The sequence below is a fragment of the Lissotriton vulgaris genome, chromosome 11 (genome assembly GCF_964263255.1).
Source record: "Lissotriton vulgaris chromosome 11, aLisVul1.2, whole genome shotgun sequence".
In the NCBI taxonomy this organism is placed as follows: Eukaryota; Metazoa; Chordata; class Amphibia; order Caudata; family Salamandridae; genus Lissotriton; species Lissotriton vulgaris.
The window spans coordinates 144,648,113-144,673,936 of NC_141699.1; the positions used below are offsets into that span (position 1 = coordinate 144,648,113).

General features: G+C 45.3%; 1 protein-coding gene across 4 annotated transcripts in view; it reads left to right on the top strand.

Moving 5' to 3' along the window:
• The first annotated feature begins 238 nt into the window (after positions 1 to 238).
• ZCCHC8 (zinc finger CCHC-type containing 8) overlaps positions 239 to 25,824 on the top strand; it is a 331,099-nt gene continuing 305,513 nt past the window's right edge. The window contains exons 1-3 of one of the 4 annotated variants that reach the window (XM_086942951.1): positions 239 to 451; positions 11,252 to 11,294; positions 13,356 to 13,430. In XM_086942951.1, coding sequence (XP_086799077.1) covers positions 280 to 451; positions 11,252 to 11,294; positions 13,356 to 13,430 — 290 coding nt within the window. In that variant the 5' untranslated portion in view covers positions 239 to 279. The remainder of the gene's footprint in view (positions 452 to 11,251; positions 11,295 to 13,355; positions 13,431 to 25,824) is intronic. The other 3 variants (XM_086942950.1, XM_086942949.1, XM_086942952.1) reach the window with 3 other exon arrangements.

Consider the following 25,824-nt stretch of genomic DNA (forward strand, 5'->3'; position numbering starts at 1 on the left):
AAAAAGTGATTACTGGCTAAACCAACATTTGCAAACAGAAAAGGTAGAAATGTAAGCATTAAAACGAGAAAAACTGCCTAATCTATCTTTGCGGCATTAGTAGGAAGTCCCTAAAAATCTAAACCCTGGCGTAGTAGTATTTCTTTTATGACTACACTTGGACGTTCTTACGTCGCGTTTCAGTATTTCTTTCCCGCTTGCGCACAAAACGTTACGCATGAACTTTGGCCCAAGCTCATGGTCCAATCACAGAGCGTCAGTGGGAGCTGTAAGCAGAAGATGGCGGAGGTGGATTTTGGAGACAGCGAGCTGTTTGAGCAGTTGGAAGATGAACCTCCGAAGCCGGTACACATCCGCTTCAACGAGCTGGATGACAGCTCGGAGGAGTTGGAAGGGCTGCGAGAGCGGGTGCGGCAGTGCGAAGCTACAATTGAGGACTTGAAGGCTGAGAATATCCTTCCCGGAGGAACGAGGATGCTTAACTCCTGTCAATAACCATTTTTCTGAGTGTTTGAGCAGTGGCTATAGCTTATCTGCGTGTAAGAGGAGAATGCTTCAATAGGGTTTTTCATTGTGGTTCTTCGTGCCGAGTATGTTTGGTTTGGAGACTTACGGAGGCAGCCACGGTGGTCACGGTAGAGAGTGTTGTTCTTCCTCTTTTGTTTTTGGAGCTCAAAGGCACGTTGATTTTTCCTTATAATAACGAGACGTTATGCGCCCGTGAACAAAGTGTATATTTACTAGATGTTAATGGCCTCATGATTAATTTTTGAGTCAGTCCATTTATACATGGACTCCTTTCAGTCTGTCATGGGTATGGACCCAACAAAACACGGCTGGCTTTTTAGACCTGTGCTGGTAGGGAGCATTACAACTTTAAAGCTGAGCGCGAAAACCAATGCCACCTAAAACAAGCACTTGCAGTGCAATAGGTTTTGCATTTGCTAGACTTTGATCTATTAGCATTGTAAATGATGATGCCTTAAATTTATGTTTACAAAACCTGGAAGCGGTGCGTAAAAGCCGCGTACAGGATTTATAAACGCATAAATAAAAGGCAGTATCGTTTACAATGCCAAAGGATCACACTCGCAAATGCGAGACCTATTGCACTATAAGTGCTTGTTTTAATGGGTGTTTCATGGCCAGTGGATTGGGTATGAACCGGCTTTACTTAACCCCGATGACTTTTTTTTCCTCCTACTTCGTTTTGGTGCTACCAAAGGCTTTTTAGGTTTTGACTGGCGATGCGTACGAAGTACGCATGCGCCAAAAAACCTTATGAGTTGTGTGTGGCGTCGGGTCTCCGTCCCCTCTTCCCATTGGCTAGCTCCATAAATGGAGGCTAGCCATTGGAAGACGGGCCTGTCCGTCAATGCCGGACCAGATTCGGGGGCGTTCCCGAGATTTTTTGGCTACGTCACGCGACGTCAGCCAAAAGCCCTCGGGAACGCCCCCGAATCTGGTCCGGCATTGAGCCGACACCCGCCGTCCTGCTTGCGTGAGTGCTTTGTTTTTTTTTTTGCCTTATGTCCGTGTGTGTCTGTTCCCGCTCCCCCCCCCCCCCATCGCTGTCAGTGTGTCCGTGTGTGTCTGTTCCCGCCCCCCCCCTCCGCTGTCAGTGTGTCTGTGTGTGTCTGTTCCCGCTCCCCCCCCCCCCTCCGTTGTCAGTGTGCAGTTGTCATTAACTTTTGCCCCACACTCAATCAAACCAGCCAACTAGAGTGAAAGGTACCCACCATCGAAAAGATGAGACAACAAAAAGCAGCTTGTAGCATTTTTTCGATTCCGCTCTATACATACCCAGGGCTCGACAAATGTACTCGCCCGCTCGCAAATGCGAGTCCATTTCTTTCAGGGCGAGACAGTTTTCATGCCTACTCGACCGGCCTGGCGAGTGAGCTTTGTCTGTGCTAAAGTGCAGTGCCGGTAGAAGTCTTTAGAGGGCAGCTGGGTGAAATGTTCAGAACTGCCGTGACAAAATGCGGGAAAAGCAAAGGTGTTGATTGGCTGATTGCAACGCGGGCTCGGTCGGCTAAGGCCTAGTTGCAATCAGCCAATCAGATGGTTGCTAATCTCCGCACAGTAAAGTTTACAGACTTCTCATTGGCTGATTACAGCCGCAGCAGGATAAGCGGGTAAACTGCTTTTGCCAACCCCTGTGCCTAATACACTTGACCGGAGGCAGGCCATGAACGACACTAGTGTCCTAGCGAAGCAGAAGTTCTCCTCCTGCACCTTGGATGTTTTATCATGAGCCTGGGAGCCCTGCGAGTGGAGCTTGGTCTGTGATGTAAGCCTGCGCCTGCCGAGGATGGCTCGATCTCTCTGCGGGAAACCCTAAGGTATGAGCGCTTGGATGGGAACACCGCTGCGGGTCAGGGGCTCTTGCTCCGATTGTTGGGGAAGGTGGCTTTGAAGGGGATTGATGCCCAGCGGGGGCTATTGTTACGCTTTTTATTGTTTCAAACTTCAAGTCTTCTGGAAAAGCACAAACTTACCGGCATCGTAAATAAACTGAGGTGACTAGAAATTAGCATTAGACATAATTATAATTAACGTGTGCATTAACATTAGCACTGCTAACTGCCTGCGATCAGAAGGTTGATAGTGCTCAGAGAAGCACAGCTAGATGGGGCACATGAGAAAGGTTTGAGATTTTGAATCTGCGAAGCATTCATGATATCTAATTAAAGGCGGCACAGGCAGCCAGAGAGTACTTTCTGCACGTGCCTCGTCAAATGGTAGCACACGAGATGCCAACAAGCTGCCTGCGGTGGCCATTAAGGTGCCAGATGTCAGCGCAGGAAAGTTTGTGTTTTCTCACAGCTTAGAAGTTGGTTTACCCAGCTCTACAAGGCGGGTGCAGTCAGGGGTGCACCAGCGGGATGCAGAGGGTAAACAGCGCCCCTCGATTCCCTCTGTTCTTTTAATTATCACGTTAAACGCATCTCATTTTATTTCCCTGGGTGATTTGTAATTAACTGTATATGAAGCATGGCCGTTCACAAGGAGGACCTGGCTGGCGCCGACTTCATTAAGTTGAAAGGCCAGGCCGTGAAGCACACCAGGAAGTAAAACATATGTAATGGCCAGATTGTACAATCTATGGTGTGTAATCGCACTGAAAGGCTTCACGGTCGCTTGACAGACAGGCCCCCATGTCAGCGACCTGGAAAGGAGAGTGATGGAAGATGACGATCTCATGTCATGAGCAAGCACGGCAGTATTGTTTATGTGGCCTGGGATGTGCTTACACAGCATGCCTGGTCGGATAGCTGGGACATAAAATACAATGCAAGACTCCGTATAAACGTTCCAGTCATGCAGTTACTTCTGTCCCAAGCCATGGCGCGATCTGCCCTTTCCTAGGCTGTGCTCTAGTACGTTTAAGGAACAGTAGTGTACCGAATACTGGGAAGTGTGTTTATCCAGGGCTGTACTACTCTAATATGTTTAAGGTACATCGGTGAACCCAAGTATTGCTGTAAGGTTTTATTTTTTGCAGATTCATATAGCGCTTACTCGACCTGAATGTATTAGAGTGCTTTACATGAGCACCAGTTACGTTACAGGACACACTCATTTTTGTTATGCACGGGGAGATTAAGTGATTTGCCCAGAATCACAGGATGCTGAGCCACTGGAGCCCAACTCTAGTATGTTTCAGGTTCAGCGGTGAACCTGAGTTCTGCAAAGAGTATTCATTATGTACCACCCTCCCCCATTATTCAATACAGTTGACATTAGAAACTCTTTACCCCCACCCCTTGGGCAGCAGCGCAGGTCCAATCCCCTCCCCTGAATGGAAAGTTAGAACTGTCCGTTGCCAGCCCATTCCCCAACAAACCCATAACCTGTACAACATCAGTATCCAGTGCACCATACTCCTCATTTTGTTGTGTTTGTTTTGTAGCTTAGGTTGGTGCATAGTAACCCATACTCCCTTGTTTAATGCCATGCAAGTGGTCGAGCAGACAGAAGAGTACGAGGCTAAGGCCTCCAGCTCTCTTCCTGTGTCTCCGCCTCTTAGGAGGGAAGAGCGAGGCCTCCCACAGACAGCGAATTGTTTAACACCGTAGTTCCCACTCTACCCCCATCAGTAGCTTGTATACTGCGGGCTACGCTCTAGTGTGTGTTATGTACAGTAGTGTACCCGAGTACTGCTAAGAGTGTTTATCTGAGGCCGTGCTCTAGTATGTTTAAGGTTCAGTAGTGTACCAGAGTACTGCTGAGAGTGTTTATCCAAGGCCGTGCTTGTAACTTTCAAAACATTGCAGTGAGAATAGTAATGAGGCAAAAAAAATCGATCATGTCTTACTGGTCATAGACCAACTGCGCTGCAAATGTTTTGAAGAAAATGTGAATACAACCAATTTGTGGGTCAAGTGCATTGATGTTAGGTCGAGTAGAAAATTTTAGTCACTAGACCTGCAGGTCAAGTGCGATTTTTAAGATTTGTCGAGCCCTGATACCCATACTCTGGCGCCCCTGTTCTCATTCCAGACCACAGAGGAGCGCTAATCATTTCTTCCACAAATGCGTAAGAACAAATGTGTAGGTTACTCTTCCACCAGACAGAACTGTGAATGCGCACACGTGACGCACGCCATCGTTTCTCCTCAGCCCGCTCCGACGAAGGATAACTTTGCATCTCTAGACAAGACAATCAACTCTGTAGCGTGGCGTGACAAACCACGTACATAAATAAACGGAATAAATGCCTTGTCGACTGTTTTTTTTTTTTCCACTCTACGGGACATACGTTTTAAAACTGTCGACGTTTCCTTTATAAATATGACTTCGTGCAATGCAAGGAGACTAGAACGCTGTTTGGCCGCTTCCTGCAATCAATAGCCCGCCACATCTTTCATCGCTGCGGTATTAATTTGCCCTTATTTATTTCGCTCGGCACTAGACGGGCCGCGTCTTCCTGTTCGTGACAAACCTTTCATTCAGAGTGAAGCATGGCGGCAGGCCGAGCGGCGGGGTTAGTAACGTCTGCTTGTTTACTACGTGCAAGATGGATGACCCGCTCAGGCATTTACATCCTCCTGCATTTTTATGACCGCACAAGGAAAGCCATGTGATGTATGAGCCGGGAGGAGAATAAGGGGTTTCTGTGTCTAACAGCTGTTCGCGGGAATCTCAGCAATGTTTTAAGAGCTGTAACCATTTACCACTCACCCCTGCTCTCTGCTATTTACCATCCGGCCTCATTAATTTCGTTTTTTTTCCCCTGCGTATTTGCACAAAGCAAAACAACTCTGTTCTCAGAAAATGAGGTATTGTCCCAGGGAGAATGCTGACGTCTCCTTTCCAAGGGTGAACTATGTGTTTCAATTGCTTGTTGGTTTTATTTTGGAATTTGTTTTTTTATGCTTGTGGGAAGAGTCCCATTTGGCCGAGTGGACTTTATAAGGGGCAGGTTTGTGCCACATGTGCGGCTAAGCATTACTTTCTATATTACAAATGTACACCGGTGTCCTCTGGGGGGAGCCTCTTGTGCACGTCAGCCAGAAGTGAGCTCCGCTCCGAGGCGGCCCGGGGTGTTTGGGACGCCGCAGTCCGAGTATGAATGTAGGCTGGCGAGGGAGGAGTCTGTCCGGGAGGGAGGGACCCACGGAGGGTGCCCTGCCAGCAGGTGAGAGCCGAGGGAGGGGCACCGAGCCGCAGCCAGCGTCGTCCCAAGCAGGAGCCACAGAAACCATATGAGCTAACCGGAGGAACAAACACCCGCCCACCTGTGCCAGCAGCACCCGCCCTGTGCCCACCGGTGCCAGCAGCACCCAGGAGCAACAGCCGTGCTGTGCCCACCGGTGCCAGCCCCGGGAGCGGCAGCCCTCTCTGCCCTACCTGGACGCCCTGGGCTGCCCGATGCCCCCTCTTGCCCCTGACAGGTGAGGCTGTGCGCAGCCCCTGGAGCGGATGCCCGGCTCCAGCCATGCATCAGGGGGGCTGACCTCTGACCCTGCCCATGGGGCGAGCCCTCGGCGCCCTCCTGACACTGCTCTGCCTCAGCCTCGTCGGAGCCCACGCCTTGGAGTACATCACCGACGCCCCCCGACTGACGGCCAACTTCGTAAGAACCCTTTGCACTTTTACGAGCGTGTGTGTCCTGGTGAGCGGGTGTCTGTCACTGAACCGAGTGTGTGTGTCCTGGTGAGCGGGTGTGTGTCACTGCACTGAGAGTGTGTGTCCTGGTGAGCGGGTGTCTGTCACTGAACCGAGTGTGTGTGTCCTGGTGAGCGGGTGTGTGTCACTGCACTGAGAGTGTGTGCCCTGTTGAGTGGGTGTGTGTCACTGCACCGAGGGCATGCGTGTCCTGCTGAGAGGGGGTGTATGTCTCTGCACCCAGAGTGTGTGTGTGTCCTGGTGAGCGGGTGTGTGTCACTGCACCGACAGTGTGTGTGTGTGTTCTGGTGAGCGGGTGTGTGTCACTGCACCCAGAGTGTGTGTGTGTCCTGGTGAGCGGGTGAGTGCATGCCTATCCTGCAGTGAATGTGTGCCTGTCCTGCAGTGAGTGTGTGCCTGTCCTGCAGTGAGTGTGTGCCTGTCCTGCAGTGAGTGTGTGCCTGTCCTGCAGTGAGTGTGTGCCTGTCCTGCAGTGAGTGTGTGCCTGTCCTGCAGTGAGTGTGCGCCTGTCCTGCAGTGAGTGTGCGCCTGTCCTGCAGTGAGTGTGCGCCTGTCCTGCAGTGAGTGTGCGCCTGTCCTGCAGTGAGTGTGCGCCTGTCCTGCAGTGAGTGTGCGCCTGTCCTGCAGTGAGTGTGCGCCTGTCCTGCAGTGAGTGTGCGCCTGTCCTGCAGTGAGTGTGCGTCTGTCCTGCAGTGAGTGTGCGTCTATCCTGCAGTGAGTGTGCGTCCCTGTGGTGAGCCTGTGTCTCAGTGAGGTGTCTCACGGGGTCTGTGCACAAGACCACCTCTGCTATCTTTTAATGTCCGTGACGTTGTCCCCTTCGCTTCGTATGGTGCCTGTACATTTACAGTTTCAAGATTGTTACAGTGCCTGTGGCAGTGTTACTGTGCACAATTGGTATTGTGTCAGTAACTGTCACTGTGAAGCATTGTTAGACCTGGACGCCCTGGGCTGCCCGATGCCCCCTCTTGCCCCTGACAGGTGAGGCTGTGCGCAGCCCCTGGAGCGGATGCCCGGCTCCAGCCATGCTCCAGGGGGGCTGACTCTGACCCTGCCCATGGGGCGAGCCCTCGGCACCCTGCTCTGCCTCAGCCTCGGAGGAGCCCACGCCTTGGAGTACATCACCGACGCCCTCCGACTGACGGCCAACTTCGTAAGAACCCTTTGCACTTTTACGAGCGTGTGTGTCCTGGTGAGCGGGTGTGTGTCACTGCACTGAGAGTGTGTGCCCTGGTGAGTGGGTGTGTGTCACTGCACCGAGGGCATGCGTGTCCTGCTGAGAGGGGGTGTATGTCACTGCACCCAGAGTGTGTGTGTGTCCTGGTGAGCGGGTGTGTGTCACTGCACCGACAGTGTGTGTGTTCTGGTGAGCGGGTGTGTGTCACTGCACCCAGAGTGTGTGTGTGTGTCCTGGTGAGCAGGTGAGTGCGTGCCTATCCTGCAGTGAGGGTGTGCCTGTCCTGCAGTGAGGGTGTGCCTGTCCTGCAGTGAGGGTGTGCCTGTCCTGCAGTGAGGGTGTGCCTGTCCTGCAGTGAGTGTGTGCCTGTCCTGCAGTGAGTGTGTGCCTGTCCTGCAGTGAGTGTGCGTCTGTCCTGCAGTGAGCCTGTGTCTCAGTGAGGTGTCTCACGGGGTCTGTGCACAAGACCACCTCTGCTATCTTTTAATGTCCGTGACGTTGTCCCCTTCGTATGGTGCCTGTACATTTACAGTTTCAAGATTGTTACAGTGCCTGTGGCAGTGTTACTGTGCACAATTGGTATTGTGTCAGTAACTGTCACTGTGAAGTATTGTTAGATAATTTTATATAACTACGGTTCTACGGTTGTTACTGAGTAAGTGTGTCTGGGTTAAATGTTAGAGTCCGTGACTGTGTTACTAAGATTGTTTTAGTATCTGAGGACGTTTTACCATAAACAATTGATATTGCTTCAGTGACTGTCACAGTGTAACATTGCTAGACATTGTACATAACTATGGTTGTTACTGAGTCAGTGTGTCTGGGCTAAATGTTAATCAGTGACTGTGTTACTAAGATTGTTTTACTGTCTGTGGCAGTGTTACTATGTTCAATTGATACTGTGTCAGTGACTGTGTCTACAGTAGATAGTTACAGAGACAGTGATTGTGTTACTAAGAATGCTACAGTGGCTGTGTGTGTGGGGGGCTTTGTGTGGCTGTGTGTGTGGGGGGCTCTGTGTGGCTGTGTGTGTGGGGGGGCTCTGTGTGTGTCATTTGCAAGAGATAAAGCTAGTGGCATTGTAAATGACAATGCCATTTATTTATGTTAAAAAAACATAAATAAAAATGTCAAGAGCGATGCCAATAGCTCTAACTTTAACAAAAGCAAAACCATTGCATTGTAAATGCTTGTTATCTGTGACCCCTAGGCCGGCATAGGGCCTTTTGGCTATGCAGAGTCATGTTTCTTTCGTTGGCAGAAACGGTTATGCATTGTTTTCAGATATTATACTGATTGAGATATATCTTATCTGTACGTTCAGTTTTCTTTCCTTTACTTTTTAATTGTAAGAGTTTAAGAATCGTGCAACAGAATACACTTTCTCTTTCTAGTGTACTTTAAGTATAGGACGGTGTGAACTTCTCTCAAAGCTCTGGAATCTTTTAATTGCCTCTCTCGGGTGATGTATGATAAAACTCATCTAGATGTTAAATATTCACTTCACTCCTTGTGTTGTAGTATAGTGTCTTGAATGACCAGTCAAACCATGGCCTTGGGAGAAAACTGCGTTAATACTGCATGTTGGTACCTTCTTTCAATGCTGATAATTACAAGTAAACCTGAGCGAAAAGATTTCACAGAAGACCATTAGGAGCACGAAAATGACAACACAAGCCTCTCACGATTTGCATTTGCTCATCAGACTGCCCACTGTACTGGAAGCTGCGCTGCTCTAGCCCAGAGTTCCAGTCACCATCCCTTTCTCAAATATTAAACTAGTTTAAGAATAGCAAACATTACTTTCAAAGAAATTGCAAAGCCTATGACCTCTGCGGAATGCTTGAAAGACAGTTTGAGTTGTATCAAGATCACGTTTTCAAGATCCTGTCTTTGAAAATCACCTTAATATGGACAGGTTGTTGCATCTATTGCCTTGGCAATGTTTCTACAACACAGATCACATATCCGCATTGCTGGTGACATAAAATGAAAGTTGAATATGTTCAAAGCTATTTATTACCTTTCTCACACTAACACCTCCGCACCGTTTTGGAGAGGCCAAACATGCTGAATATAATTGGAAGTGAAATGGACAACACAGGGGTAAAAATCACTGCATAGAAAGTACATAGCAGAGAGATTAAGGGTTTAGAGCTGCCAACCTTGGTACAGAGAAACGAGATTGCAATCCCGACCCCTGCAGAATATCTGGGCACATATAACCTCTTAATGCCTAGAGTTCTTTGTTAAGCGCCAGGTTCTCACTAAATAAAACTGCAAAAATATGTAATAAATCCTAGTACCTGCTTACCTGACAAGAATCTTGGCAGACTGACGCAAAGGTTACAGCATAAACCTGGCTCTTACCTTGACAAAGTGGCAATGTTAACATTATGCTAGTAAAACTCAGAGACAATGTTTTAACATACAAAGATTTTCTTTCACCATGCTTACTAGTATTATGTTTGTGAACAATTTCACTGACGAAAGCTTTGTTCCTATGTACAATTTGTTGCTTTGTAAAGGCTGCTACATCCGCTGTATCTAGTAACCATGTGTTAAGGGTTGGAGGTTTCCAGTTCATGGCTGTTTATTTTGGCTATTATTAGTGCCAGATCGACAAATCTATATGTTTAGAATCTTTGGCCTATGTATCCGGCTCAAAAAGCAAGTCGTGGGGTGGATTTAAAACTCACCTATTGATTAAATCCACTAATCAAGATATGTATTTAATGTTTAGCAGTAAACACGATTAAAGACTGTGTAAAGTATTTCCATTTGTCCAGATATGTATTTTGCAATATCAACTTTGTACTGTACATGCACTCCATTGTAAATTATAACCGTTTCAGCGCAGAATGTTAGAGCTTTCTCTCTTAATTCACTAAATGTTAACTACCTTTTCATTTGTGTAACTAACTATAAACATGGACTCTGGCATGCTGACTTCTTTGTGGTCTCGTCCGTGGTGCTTTTTTTTTTTTTTTTTAACTGCGACAATACATTTTACCGCATATTATTGAATCGTGAATCATTTAGCTATAGAAACCCATGTTTGATAATGGCGAGTGCCAATGTGTTTTATGATGCATATGTCTTTCAATTGACAGCATTACAGGCAAATGTGTGCTTGTAATCAACAATTTCTGCTGGTGATATGTTGAACTACGAATTTCTGTTATTGCATCAGTGTTTTTATTTTTTTCAAAATGATGCAAAATATGGAAATTTGTAACCAGCGTTGGTTAATCAATAATGCAGGTCATAGCTGTAACCTTGTGATCGCATTTAATTTTAAAAGTAATGACCAATAAGCAGATTACGTGTGTATTGTGTTTATATTTCAGAAGTAAAAATGTCACTGGAATTAATAATGGTATTTTTTAGTGTCAATTAACCGGCGAAAACAATATCACTATTTTAATAACTTGCTAAAGTCTAACGAAAAGACTAACTAAGGGAAGCTTGATCTTATTGACCCAAGTAGTGGAGGAGTGTGGCTCAATGGTTAGAGCGGCAGACCCTGATGCAGAGTTCTGGCCCGGGACCAGGGTTCAATTCCCCGCCTCGGCGGGTCTTGGGCTCAATTTCCTCGGACCTGACAATTCTCGCCTCATGCCTATTCAAATCATGGGCCCCACGCTGCAACTCTGGGCAATAGCTTGCTTAACCTCCACACCGGCCCCAACAGCGCTAGGATGCCTGGCTTCACCCTGGGTGTGCCCAGGAGTGGACACTTCACAGGGAAAGCAAGGAAGGGTTCCACAGCGGTATGAGTAATAGCGTCAGGAAACCGCTTGGTGGCGCTCTACAAATACCTTTACATTTACATTTTACATTTACAAGTAGTTCTGGATCTTTTGGTGGTTTATTTTACAAGTTACCTAATTTCGACATCCACACTGCAAATGGAATATTCCTTAACAGATATTGAACATCAAGAACTTCGAAGAAAGTTGAACATCGTGACTCGCCCAAGGTATGCTATTACACCAGGAGACTCTTGCTGAAAGAAGGGATTTGGTGGGCTGTAAATAGAAACTCTGGCTTTCTTCAACTTTTTTTTTTTCCCCCCACTGAGGCTACATACAAAGTCAGCATGCGCTCACAATTGTTTGTGAAAGGTGCTTCTGGATTTGATAGCTCTGGAGATAGACATCCTTCACAGTACGGCATGTTTTGTACGAATGCCTTCTAGTATGTATCAAATAGCCCGGGCGGCTAAAGATGAAACTATCTCAGTTTATGAATGAATGTATCTTTCGTTCTGCTCTTGTGTGTGTTGTGTTTTTTTTTTTTTTTTTTTTGTGTGGGTAAAACTTAACCCCAGCTAAAGGCAATTTCCGAATGAAGATCCGACACCTGTAGTAAATAGTGTGGTACTTAGTGGTATTCCGCCTGCTCTTACAGAAAGAGCCACTATGCCTGACCTCGCTGCTAACTTAGGAGCAATTAAAAAGAAACACCGGTAGCTCTCTGCCCTTGACATCCGTTACTGTTCATTTTTATTCCACTGATGATAGACACGATAGTAAAAAAATTACCTTTAAAAAAAAATATATATTTTTTTTTACACTAAACGTCTAGATCTGGTTAATGCATTAAGAATTGTTTTTTGTTTGAGTAATTGTATTGAAATTTGTATAGCTAAAGTTGAAGCATTAGATTGTGCCCCAATTGTTTCTCAAATAAGCAGCCTAGTTTTTTGGATGACAGGCATCTTCAGTATAGTCAATGTTGATACATCGTTACATTCCTCAAGCATGAGAATGTTCTATTCTTTATACCCAAGGCTCCACTTACTATGTACTTCTAGGTTTCACTCTTAAGGGTTTTGTTGGTGTAACGGAGTCCGTGTTCCTGTACCTAATATAAAAGTATTGGGTGCCTCTTGTCGCCTAAAACTACTGCTCTGGTGCTTGTTTTTTTAAAAGGTCATGATGAGAAAGCAGAGGTCGTGTGCAGCAGCCTCTCTACTCGTATTAACCCCTTCCATGCTGATGACGGAATCGCTCCGTCATCAGCTACAGTTGAGCTGTGCTGATGACGGAGCGGTTCCGTCATGGCCCGGCCGCCGCGCCTGCGCGGCGCTGATTTCGCGCCTGCGCGGGCGTTCTAAAGAGCGGGGCGGGTCATGACGGAACCGCTCCGTCACCAGCACAGCTCAACTGTGGCTGGTGACGGAGCGGTTCTGTCACCAGCTTGCGGCGGCCGCGCGGCCGCCCCGCCCCTTTAGCGCTGCGGCGGAATAGCCGCCGCAGCGAAGGGGTTAATATTTCTACTCTGATTATAGGTTCATTATGGCCACACTCCTGGATCCTGCATAGACTTTCACCATTACTGGTGGAAGCGTTCTAGGCAGTATACTGCTTACATTCCATCTTAAGTGGCATTAGGAGACCATGACATGTGAAGGCTAGGTGCAGCTACAGACAGCAACATCCTTTTTTACTGCTTTAGTGCCATTCTAGCAGTAAATTGTTTGTTTTCACTGCTTCCCAATGAAGCAAAATCGTGCATACCTTTGTTTGCATTCAGAAGTCTATTCTCTAGTTCACTGCTATACTTTGTGGGCTCTGTTTTCTGTGAACGGTTTCATAGTATGGGAATCATCCACAATGCTGTAATTACATTTTTTTAATAAATTTAAGCATTCTATTTTTTCACTCGTTAGGCACTCCTAGGACATATCTAGTAACCACATACTAATAACTTTAGTTAGCGGCTGCTTCCGTTTAAGCTTTTGTTTTTGCATGTTTAACCATTGGCTACATTGTGCCATAGCAGTAGTAAATCAGAAACCTACTTAGATTGTATGGCACAATTCATCACCGGGAGACACAATTTATTGTGGCAGGAAAGATGGTGTATAGCATATTTGTTGCAATTAAAAGTGGCTGTCTCTGAAATGCTGAACATTATGCTTTCAATTATACTTTGCAATTTAGATGTTCTGTTAAGAGTACAAGGGTAAATTGTCGCAGAGCAGATATCTTCTGACAACTGGGTTCTCTTATGCATACTTTTGTTTGCATTTTAGTGGACTTGGTATGACCGACTCAAAGTTTGATGGTCCTCTGCTACAGATACTTTTTATGAACAGCGCCATATCCAAGTAAGTAAATGTAGTTGCATGTATGTTGTCTTGCTTTCTGCTTTTGTCACTTGAAAAATTGTTTAATATTAACAAGCAAAGTATTTGGATTTCCTACAGTACTGTTTTTATCTTTAGATCCTGGCTTTTGACCGCTCTAGCTATCTCGCTAGTGTTGTGTAATGAACACAAATATTCCACAATATGTCTTACATTTAAAGGGGCTTTGGTTCTTCAACTTTCATCCATTACTCCGTTAAATCGTCACTCACTTGCTTGATCCACCCACTGGGCTGCATGGATTGAGCAGGCAGTGGGTCAGCCAGCTTCAGGCATTGCATTTGTTGTCATTCACAGAGTTGGTCAGCCCACAGGATAGTGTGTGTTTGCTAGGCATGTTGTAGTTCTTTTACTTTGTTGACATACATATATGCATTGCCGTGGTGCTATTAAGGAGGCGATGGTGGTAACTGTGAAAGCCAAATAACAGGCATTGGAAGCTAAACGCGTAGATGCCATCACTAAGGGACATAAGCTGGTCTTGGTGGAGTATGCACCGATTTGACTTTCCCTGTAGAATAGGTTTTTATTCGCAGAGGGCTCAAGCAGCGCCTTCAGGATTGCAAAATGTTGATAACATTTGATTTTTTTGTGTGTTCACTTTGGAATTGCCAATCAAAGAATGTAGCTTTTTAAAAAATGTATGGTTCATTTAATTGCGGTATAATTGAACTCAAGTAAAATATTAATTCCAGAATGCATGGCATTTGGTTTTGAATATCCTTATCTGCCAGATTACTCAACCGGGGACACCGGAACGTGAACTTGACTTTTGTTGTGCTTACTTTAATTTTTACATGTGCTTCCTGTTTTTGTTTGAATAATGGAGAGAGGAGTGTGACGTTATAGCCAGAGATGCCAACTAGGTTATAGTTGGTGTTAGGTCAATATCCTGTGATTCTGGGCTAATTAAGTTATCGCCCTGCTTAAACAATTAACGTGAACTTGTGTAATATAAACAGTGCAAATGTAAAGCGCTACAATACAATTGGATTGTCTTTGTGCAGTATTAAACTGTGGGGAAAAAAGAGCTGGACCGTGGGACCCTTCTTTCCACTTGCTTAAAATAGCGTATTTGCATGTAAAAGTAATATTCACCTCAAGCTAGTTTATTCTGGTGATGATTACAATCTAATCTGTCTTCTTTAGACAGAAGAATGTGTCCCATGGGCAGCCATGCAGCACCACCGCCAGTGATGTCCCCTCTTCAATCCCATAGACTATCAGAAACAGGTGTCCAACAATGGTCTAGAGAGGCTCGATCCATGACACCTTTTGAGGATAGTGGTGATTTATGTTGAAACAGTTCTGTTTATTGTATATGAATGGATCTTATGTGAATATTCTCAATCGCTGGCCCTCTTGGGCTTACGTTGGACATTCCTCGTCTAATGCTAACCACTACCCCACTCAGTAAAAAAAACATTGACCAAGCCTACTGGCATTGTCTAAGCAAGAGCTGTTGGTTTTTGTCACTGTTTTGCTTATCCATGTTGTACTGCAGCACATTGCTGAAAGTAAAAAAAAAAAAAAAGGCGCTAGGGCCCGATGAGCATTGACTGGGTCATAGTGCTTTTTCAGGGCTTAGCTCTAGACTGTGTGCATGCGCTGTCTCAAAAAAAGACCTGTAGTATGTACTTTTGTGGATTTCAGCTAACCCATAGGCTTGCCATATGCTGGCTCCCTTGTTGCTCCATTATTTGTTCACCACATTTGCCCATGGCATGCATGCATCCATCATACCTCTTCCCGTCTTTAACCTTCCCCGAGAGCAGCGACCAATTACTGCTACACATATGCAGGGGCCATTTTAAGGCATTGTTTTGGGTCTACTTTTTTTGGATAAGTTTTATTGATGAATAAAACAGATTTGCTGACGTCAGACATTAGTCACAATCTCACATTGTACAATTGACAAGGCTATATTATAGGCTGTCGGGTGCGGTTCTGGCCTGGCTGTCCTCGTTTTTTGTCTGAGCGGTCGCAGCAGGTATGGTTGCCTCCTTTTGCCTCATCACCCAAGAAGCTCACCACCGTGGTACCACAGGGCTCGACGTTGAGCCCACTGCTGTTCAACGTTTACATGACTCCGTTGATCTATCTGGCTGAGCAGTGGGGAGCCAAAATAATGTCATACGCTGATGACACGCAGCTGTTGTTCACCTGGCCTAAGGACTGCTTAGACGCTCAGACGGTCTGTTCTTGTTTGACCCATGTCTTCCGTTGGCTTGTCTCAGCCCAGCTTAAATGCAACGAGGACAAGTCTGAGCCACTATTCTATGGCAATTTTCCGGCCAATTTTAGAGAGCTTATCTGGCCGACAGATTTTGCATGTCCTAGCTATCATGGAGGCCCGGCCAAAAACCTGGGGGTCTGGTTTGGACAGGATCTTAAGTTTGAAGCCCATCAAAAAAAACTTACTGCGACCTGTTTTGCGACCCTAAAGTCACTCAAGCGATTCCTTCCACTTCTCCATAGGGAGGCGATGGAGACTGTTCTGCGTGCTCTGATTCTGTCAAGGCTTGATTATGCCAATGCTCTCTATAGTGGTCTCCCTAAATATCTCATAAAGCGAATGCAGATCATTCAGAACGCGGCCGTGCGACTTCTGTTCCATCTTCCACGAAGAACTAGTGCACGTGCCCATCTTCGTGAGCTCCCTGTGGCGCATCGCATTATGTTTAAATCATTGGTTTTGGCCTTTCGGGCCCTGCATCAGCAAGGCCCACAATACTTGCACAAGAGGTTTTCCTTTTACACTCCTCATCGTGCTCTTCGATCGGCCAATCTTCGTCTGATGTCTATGCCTAAAATCAGATATGCGAGACTGGGCGGTCAGTCAATTTCTGTCCAAACAGCACGGGCCTGGAATGCCTTGCCGCTCTCTCTGAGATCATCAACTACATTGGCAGGATTTAAGAAAGGGCTAAAAACCCATCTTTTTAACCTTAGTCTTTAGTTCTCTGCTTCTTTCTTTTTGGACTGGGTCAGCTTAGTGCCTACATATCGCGCCAGGATACTCAGTAGTAGCAGAGCGCGTAATAAAATATTTTATAACCTAACATAACATATATTACACTGAATATTGAATACAAGGTTGTAATGCGCCCCTATCTTTGTAGCATCAAAGTAGCACATATCAAGTCTCGGGTCTACTTTTTATTACTTTAAGAGCACTTTTCATGATTGCTACTGTTTTTACTGGTCTTTCTGTTTACTGCTCGTGCTGCCTCCTTATTTCTTTTTCTCTTTGCCTCTTGCAATCCCTCTGCTCTCTCCCTTTTCTTTCACAGTCTGTTGTTGCATCCTTTGTCTCCCGCTAATTTTTTTTTTATGCACTTTAAAAAAAATATATATATATATTTTTTTATAGCGCCTACTCAGCATGAAGGGATTGGAGTGGTTTACATGAGCACTAGTTAAGTTACACAAGGATAGCTTAAGTTCTTGGTAGTCCCCGGGAGATTAAGTGATTTGCCCTGAATCACAGTATGTTGAGCCAATGCAGAGATTGGAACATTGTTCCCCTGTTCCAAAGTCGGCAGCCCTGGGTGTTATGCCATATCCTCTCCCCAGCAATTGGACAATGATCAGTACAGACGTAGGGACAGGCGCCTCGCTCTGTTTAATAAACTATGCCCCAGTGCAGGGGCCACTCCATGTGACCCAAGTGAGAGCGCCGCTGCTTGTCCAGGGTGATGGCAACATGGAAAGTGTCAAGAAAGACCAACATGAATGAACCTATTCATTTTGGGAACCTTACATGCAGATTTATCAAACAGTACCAAAGTTGTTAAGGAAACACAAAATGTATTTCCTACAGAGACTCTGTACAAACAACACTGGCGTTATTGGCTTCAGCGTTTACAAAAAAAATACAAATATTCTTGTCACTATTTCTCATTATTCATGCACTTATCCAGAAATGATATTAAGCATGCTTCTTGCCTGTCTCCCATTCTCGAGCTAAAAGCAAGGAATACTGTAGACCACTAGTAAGATTCAGAGACTTTTATTTATGTGCTCTTAGGTCTAAATTGTATTTTACTGAACGATGCACATATGACAGAAGGAGGGTCCTTTGAAGCTGAACTGGAAATAACTTAAACTATCATTAGAACCTTTCCTTGCTTGGGAAAATTTACTTTCATGTGAATATCAGAAACTTTATTGCATTGACTCGGGTGACCTCATCTTTTTGAATGAAGTCCTTCATCCTTCCGACGAAGACAGAGCTTTGTTCTAGAGAATTAATCGAGTTCATCTAGCTGCTCTGCTTTACAATCTTATCTGCAGCCGTCCGTCCTTTGCTTTATGCGAACATCAAAATGAGTCTCTGGTCTTCGGAAAAAAAGCTCAAACTCGCTTCTGGGCCGGCGCAGCTTAAAATAATTTGTGACTTGCATGATTACATTGTTTAAATCAAGGTATTGCTTTGAGAACAACATGGCATTCCAATGAACTTTGACTTTCTGTTTTTTTCACTATTAACTAGGCTGCGTAGGAATGCTGAGCCCATAATTGCTCACCTTGCCTTTTCATCCCAAGCCACCGTCGGTCTCATAAACGTTCCAATTCGGCACCCAATTAAAATGAGAAAGAGCCCTCCTGAATTATACTGCAGTTGGAGGCTGTTCTGCCTTTCCGGTTTGTCAGCCAGTGAAAGGCTTTTATTGCATTTGAACTGGAGGAGTTGAAAGAATTGAGTGAAACTGATGTTTGAAAGGCCGTGTGAAGGGGCCGGCGCAGTGATAACAGTTCTCAGGGCCCGTGTCAGGGAGTCATTAGTAAGCTATGAAAAGCTTTGTTATGCTAAGAGGCACTTTATTTCAGGCAGAGAAACCCATTAACTTATTTTAACAAAAAACGTAATGTTATCATTTTATTGTTTTGGAAAGCGAGGCCGGGAAGTGTGTGTTAAACTGTGAATATCTGTCTTTTGAGCAAAGGGCTGAAAGATAATTGCGTTGTTTGGAAACATTCCCTTTCACTCCATGCCATTCAGTAAGAACACAGTTTTGTTCTGTTGCTGGGATGGGAATGTGAGGGGCATCGGTTCAACCTAATCAAAACAAGCGTTGCCTGCGCAGCAGTAATAGTAACGCTGCGCGGCCGTGAAAGAGAGTCATTGCGATCACTGTGAAAGCGAACGTGATCGCGATTACGCGCTAAAGCACGCAATGGATGCGCGCTCAGCAGCTCGCGTGCTTGTGAGCGAGAGCGCAAGCTGGTGGCCGCTTTGGGAGCACTTCCCAAAGCCGCTACCAAATGTCTCTCTTCGAGCAGCGCATGCGTGCTGACTCAGCGAGACCTGAAAATATATAGTGTGTGTGTGTAATATATGTGTGTTGGAACGCCTCTATGAGCACTAATTAAATTCCACACAGACCCATTCAATTTTAGTTCTCGGCTGCGATGTCTGTAAAAGACCTGATGTATATACTTTGTGGATTTCAGCCGGCCCTTATGCTTCCCATTTGCTGGCTTCATCGTCTTTCATATTCTTTCTTTCCATTTTTCTTAGGCATACATCCCTCTTCCTGTATTTAGCCTTCCCCAGGAACATGGTTCAGTTACTACTATCCATCCCCATCTCACATTTTAGCAAACGTTTTCGGGCCTACTAATTTCTTTAATTTGGAGCACTTTATATGAGCGCTCAATTTTTTTTTTTTCACACACACTAAGAGTTCCGTTGCTCCTTTTCTGTGAATGGGCTCTAAATCTTGTTATTTAATTATAAATGTGGCATTGATCAGAGATCTGAAGCTGCCACAAGGTTGAGGGATGTTTTCTTTGTGTTCGGAATTGTAAAAAAAAAATAAAGTGACTTATTTATCCTTCTCTACCCTTTTAATGTGATACTAAGACTATTTTCCGAGACTACACAGAACAAATTGTCTCGTATCCAGAAGCGACCGAACATAGCCACCATCTTATAAGCACCTAGAGACCTGTGGTATTTGTAGGCTACTTCAGTATTATTAACATTACTGGGTGATTTTCAGTCTCTGGTACTATGGTCAACGTGGGAACCAAAATTCGGCCTGCGTTTTACAGGAAGGCTATTTAGTTACAGAAATTACCCTCTGTACTGACATCCACATTATATGCCAGCACATTTGAACAAAAAAAACACATGACTCATTCGCAACCTCACAAACCTAATTTGATGGATGAAGTGTCCTTCAGTGACAAGACACAGAATAAACCGTGTGGAATCCCTCGCCGCCTGCATTATCTCACAACTGAGTGTCTCACAATTACAACAAGGTGCTTATAACGTGCATACACAGTAATTTCCCACAACACTCCACACAGCTTGTGCAGTAAATAGAGACCTGCTGGCTTATGTGAGGTAAAGTAGTGGGTACCACTGTTCCCAGGGGGCTAAACACTTTCCGAGCTCATCACTCTTGTTTCTGAATTTTTTCACCCTGACGCAGCATACAAAAGAGTACCCGAAATATAGGTACAGAAATGAGAAAGGAAAGAAAAAAGGGTCATATAAAACCGGAGGAGGGCCATCCATACGTGCTCCCGGTCTCCCCTACCACAAATCTATTCTCCACCCCAAGAGCAACAGTTTTTTTCCTGCGCATGTTTTGTTCTTATTTAAGACAACATTGTCACAGTAACATCACTTGAGGGAACAAATATGGCTAAAAGACATTCCCATTGACACCGCCAATAGCTTGGGCATTGCAGAGACCTACTGGATTTGTCAATGCTTGTTTCCTTTACTTTCGCCCTGCTGCATAGCAGCCTCGCAGCTGTACAACATGGCTAAAACACAATGAGAATGCAAATACCGCTCACATAGGCGAGACCTAATGGCTTTGCTAATGTTTGGTATGTTAATACTGACATTTAAATGATTTGTGCAGAACTACATTGGTTGCCCTAGTTTGATTTTTAATACTGGTGTATCAAATTCAGCATCCAGGATAACCTAAAATCCATGTATGTTCTTAGGCAGTGCTGGAATCTGACATAGATGCAGGGGGGGGGGTCATGTATTACATAAATTTCTTGGCTTTTTACTCATTTTGGGTGTCGTGTTTTTTCATGTCTTTATGCTAGCTCAGTCTCTAATTTATGAACTTCTGGATTTGAGTAAGGCAAACTAGTAATCCAGTAATGTGAGGTGTGGTATCGTGAAAAGGTGGTGGGGAGAGAGTAAATAAAATTGTCCGTCTTTCCTCAATTGTGTTCATTCCTCTTCCAATAGTCTTTCAATATCAGCTATGCAGCAAGCATCTTTCTGCTCCACCTGAGAGTCACCGCACATGTAAGATCTTTTGCCTCAAGAGCCAACAAAGGTAGTTGAGGTATAATGTGATAGTTTCTTCCATTGCACTAATTGGGCTTTTTTAATGCCCAATGATTGCAGTTCATGTGTATAATGCTTTTTAGGGGGTTTATGGCAGTTGGGTTATTGGACAGTATTTATAGGGAGACTATTTGCCACAATTGTTCCATGGCTACAATATTGCTGCACTCCAGTGGTATAACCAAGTCCTCGTTTTACTACTTCACTGTTGCAGGGTAGCAGTCTAGGCTTACAGCAAGAGGAGGAGAGGTTAAGAGATTCGGAAGACTAAATAGGTAACCACTAATAACTGTTTCTTATTTGATTGAATAAAAAGTACTTTGATAACCAAGAAGTAAAAGCATAATGAACAGTAGGATACTCATGGAAAACCTAAAGGTGAATACCTTCTAGGCTGAAATTGCAAACCCAAACATCTTCACAGCAATCTTGCGCAACCGCTTGAATTCTGTTTTAACATGGATCCATATGGCCTATAGTCTGTAGGGGATGCTTTGGCTCGAATGTTTGAAAGCGCTGTGATATCCTAACTAATATAGGTTTTTCAGTGATCGGATACAATCTGGAATGCGGGTACTCCGGTGTTAATTTGATATTGCAGCCCCTGGTAACCACAGATGTTCTAGAACTTCCCCTGAATAGTCCAGTGTGGACACTTTTCATAAACTACAAGTTTGACACACTTGGGAGTCCTTGACTTTAACCCATCTGACCACTGGTCAGATGGACTCATGACTATAAGGTGGCAGAGCCCAGGTACCTGAAGTCGGGGGACTATTTAGGGGCCCACCTGGTCCCTTAGAGTGTTAGGATATGGAAACCTTATGGTCCTATTCCCCTACCCGTGTGCTGAAAGTTCAAATATATGTAACTTGATTACAGTAATCGGAACACTGGTTCAGGAATGAGAATGGCCACTTACCTGCAAGACCACACCATGTGATAGTGGTGTGAAGTCTTGGGTTCTGTTGGTCCCTCTTGGGCAAAGAAAACATAGGAATGAGGCCCACTACAGGCATGTGATGGGTCAACAACAAAGGAGTGATATTGGGATGTGTACGGGGGTACTACTTGTATTCCTGGTGGCCTAAAATGTGTTAAGAGGAGCTGCAGTTTTAAAAATAGTCCCAAAGCTCCCTCATTCTTAAGGGATCTTATTTACTGTGCTGCTGGCACATAGACTGTCTGTACTGAGGCTAGCATGTGTTCGCTCTGATGTTAATTTCTCTATCAGAAGAGGTAGCCCCAATACAAGAAAAGGAAAAGTGTTTAGGTCTCGGCCTGGCGTTTGAGCGCATGCGCTCCTCGCCTGCGAGAGCTTAAGTAAAGAGTATGAATAAGGGGACTTCAATCCACGCCCCTGTGTCCGAATTGTTTCAGATTCGCTTGCGTCGTGATTTATGTGGTTTTGTCACTTTCAATTTGCCGGACGTCGTTTCTGTTACCGCCCTTGCAGTTTTGTGATGCGCCCCGTGACAAGCGCATCTGTTTTCACCCCGCCCAGACCAAAGACAAGCGGCTGAATGAAAACAGATGGTCTCTTTGTGCTTCACCGCACAGGCATTCCGAGGGCACATGTTACTGCTCCTGTTTGAACCACACACGTTCTTTCAGGCTGCCTCATTACAGCGTTCTTCTTCCTAGTTTCAGTATGTTGTCAGTGGAAGATGCTGCCTTCCCTTGCACGACTTTGTACTTCTGCTTCTCAGTTACTTGTGCCAAGGGAGTCGCTGTGGTGGTCTTTTTCTTGTTTCAGGTCTGTTGTCTGATTACTTCCAAGTTTTTACTTCGACTTTGTCGCTATTGAAACAAACAAGTTAATTTATACCATGAGACCAAGCAAGCTCGGGGCTGTCCAGTTCCTAATTAAGTTCCACGAACGTCGAATGAGAAGATCATTGTGTTTGCGGACAATGTGCGCGCATTGAAGGAGTGCATCATCCGGCTGAACAAGTGTCACTGAAAGGGAACTGGGAAATGTCTATGTAGTTGAGGGAGTATGTTATCGGCTGAATGAGTAATTGGTGCTGAATAGTATTTAAGGGCTGTGTGCTTGTTTCCCGAAGGTGTTTGTCACAGGAGCAGCAGTAGTGTCGGGAGTGAATTACAGAAAGGCCCTGCTTTTGGAAGCCCCATAATTAAAAGTTCTTGGTTGTCTGGATAAAAGCCATACCACGCAGAATCTAAACTAGATATCCTCCTCAAATCTCTTTAAAGAGTCCCACTAGGAAAAAGAAAAGCTCAAAACAAAAGTAAGGTGGTGCAAATAGGGCTTTAAATCTTTAGCTGCAGAGGCTATTTTTGTGTTTGATTTTTGTAGTCTACCTCATTGTTTAGCTCTGAAAACTATTTCAGATGTTTTACGACGTCACTCCTGTTACTGACCTCTGCAAAACTCACCACGGTTCTGCACACCACGAAACACGTCTTACTTCTGAAACGTTGCCCACTCATTCAACCTCTGCTCTATTTTGCTTGGAGACTTGATTAACTTCGACAGAAAAAGCATCCTTTGAGTACACTCTGAGTGGGCTGCTCTGGATTTGCTAAATACACAATTAACAAAGGGTCCAAGGGGAAAAAAAGATTAAGGACCAAGTAGTATCATATCCCCCAACCACAGTGTGCCAAAACAAAAATAGAAACTACTGGTCAAATTAGATGCAACATAAAACTAGATGTATAGCAGCTGAACGTGTTTTATAGCAGCTGAACGTGTGTTATGCAGGAAAAGAAACCCATCAGCCCACCAAATGGCGGATCATCAAAATCTGGGATTTATAGGACTGGTATCTGACATTGCATTATCGTGAGCTGTCCTACCATAAAACCACCAGTGATGGAACAGGCCATGAATGTGTGTTCTGTGGTGCTGAAAAATAATTTTGCAGTGATATACTAAGTGTGAAAATAGGTCATAAGTGCAGATTAAAATTGACTATTTTGACACCAAGGATAAATTAGAGGATTATCATAATACCAAAGTTTAAAAACAGCGTGTTGATAGTTTGACAAAGATAACTATCGTCAGTTGACTAGGAAGGTCGACCTGTTTCAACCAGTGTAGGTCGAAGGATAGACCGGTGGCTTTCTTCAGGACCAGGGACTACACTACTGCAAAAAGGTGAAAAGAAATAATAAACAATATGATATGTCTTACCATGTATTCAATTCCAATGTGTAGGATGAATATCTTTAGAAATGGATTCTTTCCTGAAAAATAGAAACATATATACACATGGATTTGCCCTGTTCTGTCTCCGTCCTTTCCGCTTTGTGTTTTTAGTTCGAATATACTGTATTTTTAGGTCTAGTAATTTTAATTACTCTAAACCTATTACATCTGAACCAAAGTCTCTTGAACCAGCCGGATTTCCTACATTGCATGTTGTTTACTGGAGCGTAAAAGCTTCGCCAGGCGCGCGCTTGGCTTCACTCACACACCATATGCCTGCTCCCCCGGCCCCCCCCCCCCCCCCCCCCCCCGCCGCTCGCCATATGCTCGCTCGTTCCCTCCCACTGGCAGCCTGCGGCCACTGCCGACAAGCTTGTTTTAACTTTATTGACTACCATTCGCTCAGGCTGCACGCTCCCTATGAACCTTCAAGGGACAGTGTATACAGATCCACCTCTCAGTCTTGCTCGCCTTCAACATTCACCCCCTCCCCCACCACAGAGCGCGTCTCACGGCTGCGTGTCTTGTTCCTCCTGACTTCCAGTTTACCTCTCCCAGTCCACAGATTGCATGCAGTGATTGCGGACTCATGAAATGCATGCTACTTTGATCTATGACCTTTTTGAGGTGCTAATCGGGTTCCTTTTATCATTATACCTTGCTCATTAATCATATTTCCTGCCGCACGACTGGCTGCCAAAGGCCCCAGGCACTGTCTCCTGCTACGTTGTGCGCGCTTTCACTTTCTTTTTTTATCCTGAGTTTCGCGTCTCCTGGGAAGAGGACACGCAAGGATCCCTCCAGGTAGGATCCCTCCAGGTAGGATCCCTCCAGGTAGGTTTGTCCACGTGCAGAGACACGGAGGCGGGGGGCAGTACATGCTGAAAGCGGTCGCCCATTATTTCTTTTCATTTTCGTTACTGTGGTTACAATCGCGTCAACCACGTGGGTGCCGCGATTGCATCAAAAGTAAAGAAATAGGGTGCACATTGATTTCTATTTATTTACTTTTGATGCAATCACAGCAACCCCCGCGGGTGACTTGATTGTAACAAAAAGTAAAACTTATTTTCGTTTTCATTACTTTTGTTACAATCGCATCACCCATGCGAATGCTGTGATTGTAACAAAAGTACATAATTACTGCTGCTGGGCGGGGCTGCTGTCCTTCGGCCCAGCAGCTTAGTCGGAATTTGCAACCCCCTTTAGTGCACGTCAGACAGAGCTGGGCTGAGCCTCAAGTCCTGCTCGCTTCTGTATAAAGGCTCCTAGCCCCCTGCTCTTCTTCTTAGCATTTCTTACAAGGTTTTTGCCATTCAAGTGAACTCAAACCTGTACGAATGCATCTGGGCTGGTGCTCCCCCCCCCCCCCCCCCCCCCCATTTTACCTACTCCCCCATCCATTGGCTAGTGCGCCTGTCTCAAGGAATCGGAGGGGGTAGTTTCTCTGCCGCTTCAGTGTGTCTATCATGGCTGGAGTCGGCGAATTCCTTGGGTGTGTTCTGTGTTTTTATTCATTTATTTATTTATTTTAGATATTTTTAATTTGCCTATTCTGCTTTGCTTCAGGGTCAGTGAATTCCCCACAAGTATTCATCCTGTCCCGTCTTTAAGGAACCCATCCATCTCTTGGTAGGCAGGGTTGCTCTGTGCCCAGTTATGCCCCCCTCTTAAGTGGTGTAGGCTCCTTGTGACCCCCTTTAGTCTTATCTCTGCAGATGTTCAGTAGAGGAGGTGTCCCTCTGTCTCGAGGTTGGCCGAGTAGCCCTCTGCCACATGAATCTGCCCACCTCTGTTGTGCCCCGTGTAGTGCCTGCTCCTCCTCCTCCGGTTTGCAGCATTGCACG